This window comes from Prinia subflava, chromosome 2, assembly GCF_021018805.1.
Source record: "Prinia subflava isolate CZ2003 ecotype Zambia chromosome 2, Cam_Psub_1.2, whole genome shotgun sequence".
Classification (NCBI taxonomy): domain Eukaryota; kingdom Metazoa; phylum Chordata; class Aves; order Passeriformes; family Cisticolidae; genus Prinia; species Prinia subflava.
The window spans coordinates 97,788,350-97,802,514 of record NC_086248.1 but is presented as its reverse complement, the minus strand read 5'-3'; the positions used below and the strand labels follow the sequence as shown (position 1 = coordinate 97,802,514).

The following is a 14,165-nucleotide window of genomic DNA, read 5'->3' as shown; positions in this document are numbered from 1 at the left end:
TGAGTTCACTTATGCTCTTGCTGAGATCAAGGAGGCTTTTTTTGGCATTGGCCTGATTGGGATCATTACTGAACAGTACATAACATTTTAAACTGGTTGAATTAGATGTTAGAAAGAAATTCTTCACTCTGAAAATGATGAGGGGCTGGCACAGGTTGCACAGAGCTGTGGATGCCTTGTCCCTGGAAGTGTTCAAGATCAGACTGGATGGGGCTTTGAGCAGTGTGGTGGAAGGTGTCTCTGCCCATGGCAGAGGGGTTGGAACTGGACGATCTTTCAGGCCCCTTCAACCCCAACCATTCCATGGTTCCATGATTTCAAGATTTTCTTCTGTTTTGGGGATGACCTGAAGTTACTGGCTGAGTGGCAAGATGTCTTTACTTACAAAAAATGTTTTCCACAAGTGTCTCAAATTTTACAGAGCATTTAAATTTTTCCTGTTGGTTTTCACTGCAGAAGGACTCAATCTGCAAATGTAGTACTGGCAAACAATAGAAATGCTGGTTTCTAGTCATTGTTACCTGTGCTACTGCCATCACTTACTTAAAATGTGATGACTGATTGCAAATTTAATCCATGAAGGGAGAGGTGGGGCTTGCTGCCTCTCCTTCCAAATAAAATTTAGCAAACAAACTCAAAATGCCAGCTGTTGATAAGCCACAACACTGTGATTTCAATCTGCAGACCATGATGAGAGTGCCTCTTTACTTTAAGTGTCCTGCCTCTGATTAAAACAGACTTCTGTCTGAATTGCATCTGTTGTCATTGTCTGTATCTATTCTCCCAATTAAATAGGTATTTTAGACCTTTGATGCTATTTTTCCAATCCTTAAGTTAAAAATAAGCTACATAAAATAGAGGTACCACTGTTTTCAATATATCAATATTCTTTCATTAAAATTCAAATAAAGCAAAACCGTACTTTAAAACAACAACTGAATAGGTCAGACTTCTAATATGAAAATTCCACAGTCTCGGGGAAATTGAGATCAGTGTGTGATCTCTTGCATTCTCTTTGTAATGAGCTAAACACTCTGAGCCTTTCTCTGATATAAAGTTAATCCAGCTCCATCCACCCTGGGTTCACATTCCAAATTAGGCTCTTTCTGGTCTTGTTCTCATCTAAGTACAGAATTTGCTGGTTTTACAAGTAAATATTTTCCCTGCTCCCTCTTCACTCCCTCTTTCTTGCCAAACTCCCTGTCCTTGACTTCCCCTTTCTAAATCACTCTTCCTTCCCATATGATTTCCAAGTTAGTCATCATGTTCCCTCCCTCGTTCATCTATCCCATTCTTCCTCATTTCATCCTGTTTCCTCACCCAATCAAAGACCTCTTAGTCACGAGTTTCCTCATTCCTCATCCCTTCCATCAATATTACTTGCATGACAGTAGCAGCTCTTTTTTAAAAATCACTTTCACAGTGAAATCCTCACTGAATTAATCTCTAAGTACACCCTTTTAATAAAAAAAAGTCCATAATACAGCACTGAGTGTTCACCAGCAGAAGAGGAACTGGTTCTAAAGCAACAGACATTGAAAGCTTTGATTATGATCAATAGAAACTATGAACCACTGCAAAGAGAGTAGGCTTAGAGGCAGCTCTTGTGCTGAGTTATTGCTGTTGTAAGTTGAGCAACACTAGCTTTGTATAGGCATCGGCCAGATAATATAAATGCATCCACACTCCTTTTGATTCAATGGATTATCTGTACTTTGTGGCAGTGGCAGAAATTTGCATCCATCCAGATTCACAAGTAAATACGTGGTCTTCAAATATGTGGTTCTTCAGAACTCTTCAGTTTAAGAAGCCACTTGGCCTGAGAAAGAGTTCTATATCATTAAATAACTTAATTTAAGGGAGTGAATTATCTTGAGGCAAATTCAAGTTTTAAAGATGGCATGATAGGTAACAGATTCTGGACACAGTGGAATAAAGTATCAGCAAAGGTAGAGAAATCCACAGGAAAGAACCGGATTTATGGGGGGACCGAAGGCTTGAAAAGTTGCAGACAATTACAGACTACAAAAACAAGAGAGAAAATAAAATAACAGTCTCAGATTTATGTTACTGAAGAAAGGAAAATAAGAAAAGAATCTCAGACTGCTACACTGACATTAATTAAGGTTTACAGCAGCCCTAAGAGCTTTGGCAGCCTTGGCCCCACTTTCACAGGAAGAAAACAACACATTGAGAGATGAAACAGCATTGTCAGAGTGCAAACACAGGGTCCTAGTTGGAGGTCAGAATGAGACGTGACTTTGGTCAGTTCCTAGTCTGCATCATAAAAGCAGGATTCAAATTATAGCAATTTCACAGTTATAAATGTAATTCCATTACTTCCTCTCCTCATATTTAATCACAGAGGCTATCTTGTTTCTGTTCAGAGCACAGCACCCCTGGATACTTCAGCAGGGTCAAACCTGCTTCACTCTTCACAGAAAATTGTATGCTGGTGGTGGTCACATTCTCATTAGTTTTAAATAAAGACTAAAACCAGGGGGATGAGGCCAGTACAGATCCACTGTAGTGAGATCGGCATGATGCAATTTCTCTCTGAGGTAAAATTATTTAGTTCAGCCATTCACAGAAAATCGTTAGGACTATAAATAAGACTCCAAAGACCAATAAAAGAAGCATGAGGGAAGAGAAAGATAATTCCATATTTACAATGCCTATATATACATATGCATTTACGATCATTGTTTTGGGATTAGGTAAATAGTAAGCATCAATTTTGCCAGGTACCATTTAGTGCTTGTAGTTGGACTTTCCTGTAAACCTCACAGGAGAAATAGGTCTTGGCAAGGCAGTTAGAGAGGGAAAGAATAGTAGATTTACAAATCTTTAAAAACACTAAAGCGTGTTACTAAATGCATTATTATAGGTATTGAGACTAATTAAAGTTCTGCAACAGCCAGCAGTTTCAGTGAAGAGATCTCTGCTCACTAGGATTAAGCTTGCCCCAGCAGCAAGATTTATGTGAAACTACAGTGAAACAGATTATAGAACAAGTGTTGCTCGATTCACACATGCTGGTCTTCAGTGTCCTCCTAGAGTGCAACCACTGTGTGCTCCATCTGCAGCTACCTGCAACCTCTTCCAATAACCTAAGTTATTACTACAGTTCAGGCAACAGCTGTAGGACCCCTTTTCAAATAGTACCACCCCACGTCTATAAACACACTCTCTAAATTGGGTGCCCGAACTGTTTTTGCAGAATACTACAAAATTTGGCTTGGGAGATGAAACGTTGTATCAGTACAAACAACACGTGTCTACAAAGTGAAGTTTTAGAGAACAGAAAAGCCTGGTTGCAAAAATTTGTCAATGCATAGATACCATTCTTGAGACTTATCCCTGGGCATGTAGCAGATCTACCTGCCACAAGCATTATTCACCTGCTGGGAAGCATGTGGGGTCTTTCTCGACTTTAGAAATGGTTTGCACACCAAAAATAGATATCCACAGTAGTTCACCAAAACCAACAAACTTTTGTCCTTGAAGAGAAAAGGCTGTTTACTCTATTATACCAACAATAACTATTGAAACACTCAGAATATATATTATTATATATAAACCACATTGTTGCAACCACATCCTCCTCATTCTACACTATTCCCTCTGCTGCTATCAGCTTGCTTAACTTATTGTAAGATATGAATTCCTTATTATCATTAGTTATGTTGTAGGTACTGTAAACATTTGTAAAGCTAAGCAATAAGACAAAAATATTATTGTGATATTATTAAAACAAGAACAGGCCGAAACAAACACATGATTATTATGAAAGATACTGGGGTATATTTGCACAAATTTGGTATATTTTTAGAAGAGGGTGTCTTAGTGACAGAATGTACAAGAGCAGAGGAATTTCGGCATGTTACACTAAATTATTTTGTTCGTTTTCTAAATATTCTGGACTAAAGTCTTTCTTATAGGGCAGGGAAAATATTTTTACGTCCCACGGGTGTACTGTGAGAATTACTCATCTGGTACACAAATAATTCCCAGCAAATAGAAGTGCCACCAGTCACTGTTGGCGTTACCTGTTCCTCACAGCTTCTGTGGCACGACAGCTGACTACAGCCCAATGGGTGTATCACCAGTTGTTATGCAGGTGCTTTTATTTCTGGACAGGGTATTAAATGAGAACAAAAAAATTCCTGCATTTTGTGTTCAACTGCAGCTTAAATTTTACTTGTAGCCTCACTCAGGCTGACAAGAACATTGAAAATATTGGCTTGATGTGAAACTTCTGTCAAGCAATGTTGGCAGAAACAAGGGTTCACTTTTAAAACCAGAAATATAGAGAAAGTGACTGCCTTTGCTGGGTATCTATCCTTGTTTGCAAACACTTGGTCTGCAGTTAAAACAAGGAAAGACTTTATAATTGGCTAAGGAAAACACAGTAACCTAAGTAAATAAGTGAAATATCCACACCCATCATATCTCTGGCATTGGTTCTTCAGCTCCCTTCACCTACCAAGCAGTGCCAAAGTCCAAAGAGCTAACATCCCTTTAACTCTTAGTCTTCTCCATTTTCCCTCTGCAACCCTATTAATGGTTAATCTGTGCTCGGGATGAACTTGGATGACGTGTCTCCAACCCCTATAGGAAGTGCTATCTGATCTAGGCCACCTACCCCTGCAATAGCAATTTATTTTTATTGCTGTCATCAGGCATCCCCCACCCCCAGCTTCAATCCCAATTTCCACAAGTTCAGCGGAGAGCCAGCAGGAAATGCCTTACTCTCACTGTGAAACTGCCTGCCTGTGTGCCACAGCTTTGGAGCCGGCTCCTGCCACAGAGGCACTGCCGGGACTGCAGCAGTCAAGGACCAGCAGCACCCCAAAGCCTGGCATAGGGCTCTTGTCATCCCAAGGGCTTACCCCAGCACAGGAAGGAAACCCTCTCTTTATTAGCTTAATCCTCAATCTAATCCTGCCTTCTACCCATCTCAAGATCACTTACAGTTGTAGTGGTTTCTAACACTTCTTGGAGGGTTTTTGAATTTTTAGAATTAAATTCTCTGCACATTTCTTCATTTGCCAAGAGTTTGCTCTGCCATTCTGCACACAAAGGGTGAGAGTCACTGTCCTCTCTAGCTTTGCACCAGTGACTTTACTTACAGCTGAGTGATTCTGAACAAACATATGGAACTTTAATCATAATGTGTATTACATCTTACTAGATATGTAAGACTGTTGATGTTTTGTATTGGCTGGTAAAAAGGCCAGTTTTTTTAAAAAAAAGGTGTTATATAGCTGCTTGACCCAGTGGAGGGCCATCTGTTGGTTACTGAACTGAGGAAGCAGATGCCTGAGCTTTTTCCTTCCCTTGAACTCCAGAAGACGCAGGACCTGGCTTCAGGAGAATGTTCAAGTTCACCCACAGCCAGTGACCTTTGGAGGCTGTATGGGCCTCCTCCCCTTTCACCTGGCTTCTGAGGAAGGACGAACTGAAGTTACACCTTGTCTTAGAGATGACACTCGATGCCCTGAGCACCACAGCCCATCCCTGACACCTTTGGCCAGGGGAACTGCCACGGTGTGCAGGTGGGCAGCTGCCATTTCCCACCCCACAGGCAGCCCTGGGAAGACATCAGCGCAAAATCCTCTGATGTGCTTCTGCAGTTGAGTCTATACCGCCTCGAAATAAAACACGTTTAACAAGAAAATCCTCCAGCTCTCTTAAAGGCTATGGGTTTGAAATGCCCGCGAAATGAGCTTGTTTCCCCGGCGTGTACCCTGGTGGCACGGCGGGCTCCTCGATGAGGGGAGGCAATCCGCCAGCGGGGACAGAACCCCCAAGAGCCGACGCATTTTCTGTCACGTTTTTAAGGCCCCGAAGCGTGAGGGAGCCGGAGTCCCTGCTCGCACCTGGAGCTCGGCAGATCCGCTTGGAAGAGCAGGCAGGCGCTGCTCCCCCTGCCCGCCCTCCATAACCAGGCCGGGATTTTTAATCGAAGGCCTTATTGCCGGCGAGGCGGCTGAGCGGAACCGGGCCGGGCAACGGCGGCGGCTGCTCCCCTCGGCTCGGGGCACAGCCCGGAGGGATCCCCGGCCGGCCGGGCGGGTCCGCCCGGGATAGCCCAGCCCGGGCGGCCACAGCCTGCGGGGAGCTGCGCTGCGGCCTCCCCGCTCCCGCCCTCTCTCCCTCCCGTATCCGTGGGTCCGCCCGTATCCCTGCATTCCCTGCTGCAGCATCCCCTCCTCCCCTCAATCCCATCAGTAGCGGCGGCCCCGGGCTCGGCTCCCCGCGCTGCGGCGGCGCTCGGCGGCGGCTCCCCCCCGCCGTGGCCGCCATGTTGGGCTGCTGCGCGCTCGGCGGCGGCGGCGGCTGCCGCGTGTGACCGCGGGAGGGAGGGAAGGAGGGAGGGAGGGAAGGAAAGAGGGAGGGAGGGAGCGGCGGGGGAGAGGAGGGCGCGGAAGCGGAGGGAGGGAGCGAGCGAGCCGGGGAGGGAGGGCGCCGCCGCTACCCCTCCCCGCCGCCCCGCGCACGCACACACACACACCCCGCACACGCACCGCCCGAGGATGCCCTTTGCCCGGGGGGGCGAAGCCGGGACACCATCGCGCCGCCGGGAGTGAAGCCGCCGCCGCCGCCGTCGTCGGGGGCCTCCCGGGCCGCAGCGTGCGGCCGGAGCGGAGACGCCGGCGCTTTCCCTCCGCCCCAGGACGCGCACCGGGTGGAGGAGGAGGAGGAGGGCGCCGTCTCCGCAGCAGCAGCAGCCGCCGCAGCCATGGGAAGGATTTGACAGGGCTCGGAGCGCTTTTGCCGGTGTGTCGGGGCGCGCGTCCCGCCCGCCGCCCCTTGGCGCAGCGGAGGAGAAGGGGGCGACAATGAAGACTTTAGTTTTTTTGAATCACTGAAAAGCCTTAAAAGGAGACTCGGTAAGGAGGAGGAGGAGGAAGGGAAAGGCTGCCCGGGGCAGGACGTGGCTGCGCTCTGAGGAGGGGGGGCTGCGCCCCACCCCGCGGTGGCCGCTGAGGCGCTGCCGGGGCCGGGGGAGGCGGCGGGGGGCGGCGGGGCTGCGCGGCCCCTCATCCCTCCCTCTCTCCCTCCCGCCGGTGTGCGCCCTCGTTTCTGCTGCCTTTCGCTTATATAAATACGTAAATACATCTGTTTTTCCCTTCCCATCCGTTCTGGGAAGCGGAACCGGAGGGGCTGTTAGCCCGTGGTGCTGCGGCGGGGCTCCTCGCAGGATCGCGCTGCATGATCTGCATTGGGAATGAAGGAGAAGACCTTCTTAAATATATAAGTGCGTGTGCCTGGGCACGCACGGTGAAATCGGTGTCAGGCAGTCTCGGTTGAATTTGAGTGCAATTATTATTGTTAAAGCATCAGGAATGCCTGTATATATTTTTGCCCCACTTCTTACTAAGGCTATTAATTTTTTTTATGATAGCTGTCTTCTTCTCTTAAGTGTCATGCATACACAGATATCCACACTGTATGTGTGTGTCTGAAACTCCAAGGGTTTAGTTTCAGGCTGGGAACACCGAGGTGGGCTGGCAATTAAGGACTGCCACAGTTTGACACTTGTTAAAAATACTGTTGACTTCTTTTTAAACAACAAAACCCTCAAAAGTTTTTTTTTTGTTGTTGTTATTGTTTTTCTGACAAAGTAATAATAATCATTAAAAAAGAAACCCCAATGCAAACTGAAACAACCATGTCTGGAGAAGTGCGTTTGAAGCAGTTGGAGCAGTTTATTTTGGATGGGCCAACACAGACTAATGGGCAATGCTTCAGTGTGGAAACCTTGCTGGATATACTCATCTGCCTTTATGATGAATGTAATAATTCCCCTCTGAGAAGAGAGAAGAACATCCTTGAGTATCTGGAGTGGGGTAAGTTTGAATGTGTTTATTTTGTGTACATCCGTCCATGTTCCTGTCTGCTTTGTATAATGTCTCTGTTATTTATGTGTGAGAGGGGATTGTTTATAGCTCAGTGTTGTACTGGGAACTGTTGTCAATTTCACTGTATTTAAACGTGGTGGTGGTGTTAAAAAGAAATCTCTGTTGGTTTTTTGTCTTTGAGGTAGGCATGTAAAACATGCTTCATATATTTTATTTTTCTTTTTTGACATGGATCAGGCTCTTGTGTTCAAAGCATATTAGTTTGTCTTCAGGCCCAGCTGTTGAGTTTTGTATCCTAAAGTTGCTGGCAATATGGAATGGTGAAGGATAAATTCTCTGATGCCTGGAAAAATACCAATGCAAAATCCTCTGATTTGCTTCTGCAGTTGAATCTATACTGCTTTAAAATAAAGAAAATCCTCTAGCTTTCTGAAATGAAAAGGGTTTGAAACATCTGTGAAGATGGAGAAGATGACATTAGGTTTTTTAATATAAAATTGTTGCTGACTTAAGTAGATTGGTTTTTTCATCAGGAAAATCAAAGTTGAAAAGCAGAATGAAGCTCTGTGTGTCCCTGGCAGACTTTTCATTTTGTGGGAGATAGGGTATTAGTAGATTTTTAAAGGAAAGCAGGTGAATGATATTGTGCCAGTTCTTCTTAAGTTGTCACAGAACTGGTTGACTCAATTTTTTTTTCTTTTTAATTCTCTTTCTTCCTCCTCCTAAACTCAGATGTAAACCGGAAGATGCAGTCTGACATAAGAACCTTGATGAGAATGGTTACTGTATCTGACCTTCAAACTTCAAAGTCATGCTGCACTTCTGCTTTTGCATACAAAACCATTTACCACATTTGCTTTGTAATAAATACATCAACAGGCCTGCTTTATTTAAAAAAGCATATTTTTGAAACTCCTAACAGGCATTTGATTAATGAGGTGTTTGAGCTCTTCAAAATGAAGTCACTGAGGAAAGACATTGTTTTGATAACTGATCTAACAACTTGAGGCTGATATGTGTGTGTTTTATTTTCCTGCTCCTCTCTGTAGTCATACTGACATCTAAAGGACATCTGACTCAGTAATTAAGTTTCTTGTAGTGTTCATATTGCACTGATTTTTGTTTTCTTATTATCTGGAGGAACAGGCTATAATTAATGCATTCTAGCTAAGGAGGAAATAGTAATTAAAAGTACTTCTGAAGAATCTTCCCTCTAAAACTGTCACTGGCATACAGAAGCTGTGAAAGACTGGGAAAATATGATGGCTCCAAGGGTATTTTCTGTGCAGGAACTTGGTGTAGTCTGCAGTGGATCTAGCCAGCTGATACCCTGTAAATGATAATAATAATAACCAAGTTAACCATATCTAGATGATGAGAGGAGCAGTGTGTTTAGGACCCATTGTATTGGATGCTGGTGCGTTCAGTGGTGGTTGTTTGATGGGTAAAGGCATCATTGCAAGGCTCTGACAGTACCTGAAGATTTCTGTAATAAGCTTTCCCATCTGCTGATGGAAATAATGCACTGTTTTGGAAAGGCTGGACTGGAATAAGGTTTCTTGCTGGCCTATTTTTCCTGCTATTTTTCCACTCTCGTGCTCCAACTGTGCCTTAGCAGGGCTCTTAGGCTTCAGAGGAGACCAGTTGCTCCCGTTTCCAGGGCTGAGTTGCTGTGGTCCTGTGTCTGCTCCCAGCTCTGCTGTCCAGGCTGCTGCCCTGGGAGCTTTGTGAGGTGACGTGGAGCCAGCGGTCGCTAGTACCTGCTGGTGGAAGTGTCTGTGTGAGTGATGTGTTTATCCTGCAGGCACTCCCGGGAGTGTCTCCTCTGGGGGCCAGCCTTCCTAGTGAAACCGGTGGTCTCTGGCATTCCTCTTGGGATCGGGGAGTTGGCAAAATCAGGCTCTTAGAGAGGTCTGGTATCCTCCAGTGCAGTGATGCAGTGGAGTTACTGAGGGTACCCTGTGCTTTGATGAAATGGTAACCTCTCATATCTCTCTCCCCAGAAGGAGAAACAGTGCAAGTGGTTGATTAGAAGGAGGTTATGTGTGGTTTTAAAGTCAGAGATGTGTTGAGTAGCGGCAGAAGTGGAAGGCGGGCAGCCAGAAATCATGGACTCTGCCCGCACCTCTCTAAAGGACTCAGTGTTGAAGTGCTTTCAGCTCAGTTTTTTTCAGCTTCTCTATTTGAGCGGCAGGAAAAATAGCACAAATTTTACACCGGGGAGTTCTGAAAGCTGCTGCGTGTGAAGCACTCTTGGTTTAGAATGCACCATATAAACTAGTGTGTATTAATTTATTTTTCCCATCAGTGGAATAAAACTTGAGGCCTGGTGTATCTACTGGTGGATGTCAGTTGGATGTTGGCATTTTGTGAGTTTCTGCCAAACATCCACAGATTTGCTCAATTACTATGGAGAGTGCAATCTGAATGTATTGGGACTGGTCTGGGAACTGGTATGGACTGGTATGTTTGTGTGTTTACAAAATGCAGAGTACAAATTTACTCCTGAGAACTGATTGTCATCCTAAACTGCCTTTTAAAAAATATTCTTTCTAGAAGTAAATAAGATTTATTTATGTAGTCTGTTAATTTTAAGAAAAGGCTCTTCAGTGATCACAGACTCCTGCTGAGCAGCAAATAATTTTTTCTTGCTTTTCAGCAGTGTAGCTTTGAGGTGTTACTGTTTGGTTTTCTGGAGGGTTTGAGCTGAGGTTGCATTTGTGGATGTGTATTTTTATACAGACTGTTCTGGGTCTGAGATGTTATCTGCTGTATTCCATGTAAGACTGAATCACAATCTGATTTTTTGGGGGAAAGGTTTAGGACGTATTCTGCCATGGAAAAGCTAATGTCTTAATGACAGCCATGTGACTGCTGCTATATTTAGGGGAACTAAGAAGCTTCATGTTCTAGTACTTAGATCTTTTAGGACTACTTTATGAACTTGTAATCTAGAACTATAACTTATTTAAAAAGTGAATCTGGGTAAAAGAATTGAGATCTGAGCTAATTGTTCTTATTTTTATTTGATACTGCAAGTTTAACTCAGCAGGTGGAGAAAGTAAGGTCTCTAGAATGTGAAGCTGAGTTTTAATTTTTTGTAGGATTTCAGTCTTCTTTGGTGGTTGAAATGACATTAGAGTGGTTAGAAGTTTCAGGTTAGTTATTGTGGGATTCAGAAGCTGCTTTGCTTCTAAAATCCTGTCTTTGGCTTTAAGTGAAAACACAATTGCATTATCTATTCTTATACAGTATTAATTTTGTGACTTGTTAATGAGATGATTGATTTTGTTGTTTATATTACACAGGTATCTTATATGCTAACACAGCCATGGAAACACCCATGGTGTTTGTGTTCTGAGGGTTAAATCAGGGCACATTTTGAGATAACAGGAAGAAACTGGAACATTTAGATTTGGCTTGTTCTATGTATTTGATGCTAGTTTTAATTTTTATCTCTATTGATAGTTGTATTTGTGATTTAGAAAAGGACTTGTCTAATTATAGCAACTGGAGCTTACCAGAAAAAGCTGTTGAGAATTCCAAGCACTTTGCTTTTTCTTTTCTACTTGTGTGTGAGTTGCCACTCTGACGCAAGAGTGTAAGGGAGGTAATTAAGGCTGATAAGGTGAACTTGAAAGAGAACTATAGTGATAAAAAGAAGCTTTTGGAGATGTTTTGGTTCTGGGAAAACTTTCTTTCTAATGGCTCTAGTTTGAATTGCTTTTACAAGAAACTAGAATAATGTTAATCTGGATATATTGAAAGAAGAGTAGAATAAACCTCAAAGTGTGTGGTGATGAAAGTGAGGGAAGATGGAGGGCACCACCAATACCGTGGTGAGGTCAGTGACTTGATTAAATCTGCAGTCTTGTTGGAAAAATGTAAACTGTCCTCTTGTAAAATTTTTGTTTGGTTGGTTTTGTTCAGTTTGTTGTTGTTTTTGTTTGATTTGGCTTTTTGTTTGTTTTTTTGTTTTTTTCCTACTGAAGAAAGCTTTGGAAGGTGGATTAAATTGTTCTCATTTCATCTCTAGTAGAAATGAAATGTGTGGTGTTTATGCAGTGCTGATATGGTCATACACTAGACTGTCATCATTGGTCTCTTGCTTCTGTTACTCAGTTGTGCAGCATCTGTTCTGGATATTGAAAATGGTTCTATCACACTACAACCAATTTTTCAAGATGGAGTTGTGGGGAGGTTGTCTGTGTTATGCTTCTGCTGATCTCTCTCAAGTTTTTCTTAAGAAAAAGTGGTAAGCCCCTTTTTGAGCTAGGTTTGGGTTTATGTATTAGTTGCAAAAGAAAACAAAATCTTTTCTCTAGGCTTCTGCACCTCTTCTTTGTTGTTTCTCTCTCTATAGGTCCTGAACAAAATCACAGTAATTTTCAGCTGTGAGTTGCTTATATTGTGTTTTTAAAACAGACTGTTAAAAAACAATTGTTCATTTAGGTCCTATTCTTAGCAGACAGTAAAAGACTTAGTAATCAACTTTTTCAAGTTTTGTTGTTTTGGTTTTTTTTTTAAAGTTGACTTTGGTCCTTAGTACTTTCCAACCTTACTACTATCTAATCCATCCAAAATAATTTTTTCCACTTAATTACATTCTAAAAGGTATCAACTTCTTTTTATTCTAGTCATAAAAATTTGAATATATCCTGGTCTGACATAAGCAACATCAGTTACTCAGTTCTTTCTGGGAAAGAATGAGCATCTTGCTTGTCAAGGCCACTTAATGTGCTTAGGCATATTCCTAGTTTTAAATGTAGTTGTTTCATTGCTTGCAGCTGAGCCATGTGAACTGATGGGGCTCCATCAATGTGTAAGACACATAAATTTCTGACATTGTTTACAATAACACTTTACTGCTTACTTTATGTAATCTGTTGTTTCTGTTACACAGCTGCAGCCAACAATTAAATGCTTTTTATTGATTAGAGTGAAAGAAGAAGGTTCTTCAGTGCTCTCAAATAGAAATGACCTTCAAATCTCGATGTTTCAGAATATTGTGTAAACATCTCATACAGATACAGTTCTACACCAAATTACTTAAAAAAGAAGGAAACAGTATTTGCAGGAAAATACATAGAAGAGTGGTTGCCCATGCAGGCTTTACTGTTAGGTAGCTCTCTGTTTAAGGTCTATAACACTTAAATTGTGATTTTTTCCCCAGATTTATTTCAGTTTTGATTCTTTCCTTGAGCATAGTAAACTAATTGCTGTAAGTTTATCAACAGTTCTGATGTGATCAAATGAGCTGTGAGATGATTCAGTTAATTCTACTTGTTTTTTATTAGTTTCCAGTAGAGTGAGGCATTAATCCATTGTAACATGTTTGTTTCTTTGCACATTTTCATTACACTAAGAGGGTTCTTTTCAGACCCTTAATTTTAAGTAGAAATAAATTTAAAGGGTATTGTTTTTGGCTGTTTTTGTTCTGTTGGACAGGGAGAGTTTGGAAGTACTCCAAGGCTGCTCATATTGGGGCATGTTTGGGGTATGTGTCTTCAGGTTGACTGACTTCTGTCAGTAATGTCCTGTTTGTTGCAGAGGAGCATGGCTTGCTTAGATAGAAAGCTAACTAATGCTTAGTTTCCAGGAATTTTAAAAATGCCTTTATTCTGTACAGAAATTCCTCGCGTGCTTTGATCTAATGGGGACAAATGGAGAAATACAATTATATGAGTTAGTCTGCTCAGTGGGCATTATGAACCTCATGACAACACAGTAAATTCCCTGTTACTAGGACATATGTTTAAGGGTTAATCCAGTAGGGTTTTTTTTTATGGTAAGATCATAACTGTAAAATGTACTGCAGAAGGTGTGTTTGAATTTTTAACCTCTGTGTAGGATATGAGGCTGTGTGTGTGTATGTACCTGATTAAACTCCTTCCTTGTCTTTTAGCCCTTCTTTCCTGGACTTTACTGTCTTTTTTTTATAAGTTGCAACATATTACTGTATCACAGTTGACTAAAGTATGGATATTGTGCTCCAAGAGCAATGAGCTTAATTGGTCCAATGTAGTTCAATTCTTAGAATATATATATATATATATATCTCAATATTATTTTTTTGCAAAGATGGGTAGAAACTACCTTCTTTTTTGAAGGTCTACCTTACAGCCATAGGTCAGTGTTTGAATCCTCAATGGCAACAGCAAATAACAGTAATTTTACTACTGAGTCATACCTGTGGCTGGAGAGACCAGGGTTGTTTTGAAGTTTCCTTATGAATAAGTTGCAAATACAGGATTCTGGGATACAAAGTGAGTGTAGGAATGACTATCCTGGAAGTCA

General features: G+C 42.4%; 2 protein-coding genes across 8 annotated transcripts in view; one reads left to right on the top strand and one right to left on the bottom strand.

Annotated features, from left to right (window-relative positions):
* The window catches only part of XDH (xanthine dehydrogenase), a 109,661-nt gene extending 102,992 nt beyond the window's left edge, over positions 1-6,669 (bottom strand). Inside the window, exon 1 of one of the 3 annotated variants that reach the window (XM_063391151.1) lies at positions 6,531-6,669. The gene's annotated coding sequence lies outside the window, so the exon portion shown is untranslated. The remainder of the gene's footprint in view (positions 1-6,530) is intronic. The other 2 variants (XM_063391152.1, XM_063391153.1) reach the window with 2 other exon arrangements.
* CDC42BPA (CDC42 binding protein kinase alpha) overlaps positions 6,438-14,165 on the top strand; it is a 180,341-nt gene continuing 172,613 nt past the window's right edge. For 2 of the 5 annotated variants that reach the window (XM_063391146.1, XM_063391145.1), the window contains exons 1-2: positions 6,450-6,896; positions 7,632-7,856. In XM_063391146.1, the coding sequence (XP_063247216.1) occupies positions 7,661-7,856 (196 nt within the window). In that variant the 5' untranslated portion in view covers positions 6,450-6,896; positions 7,632-7,660. Of the gene's footprint in view, positions 6,897-7,631; positions 7,857-14,165 lie in introns of all 5 variants that reach the window. The other 3 variants (XM_063391148.1, XM_063391149.1, XM_063391147.1) reach the window with 3 other exon arrangements.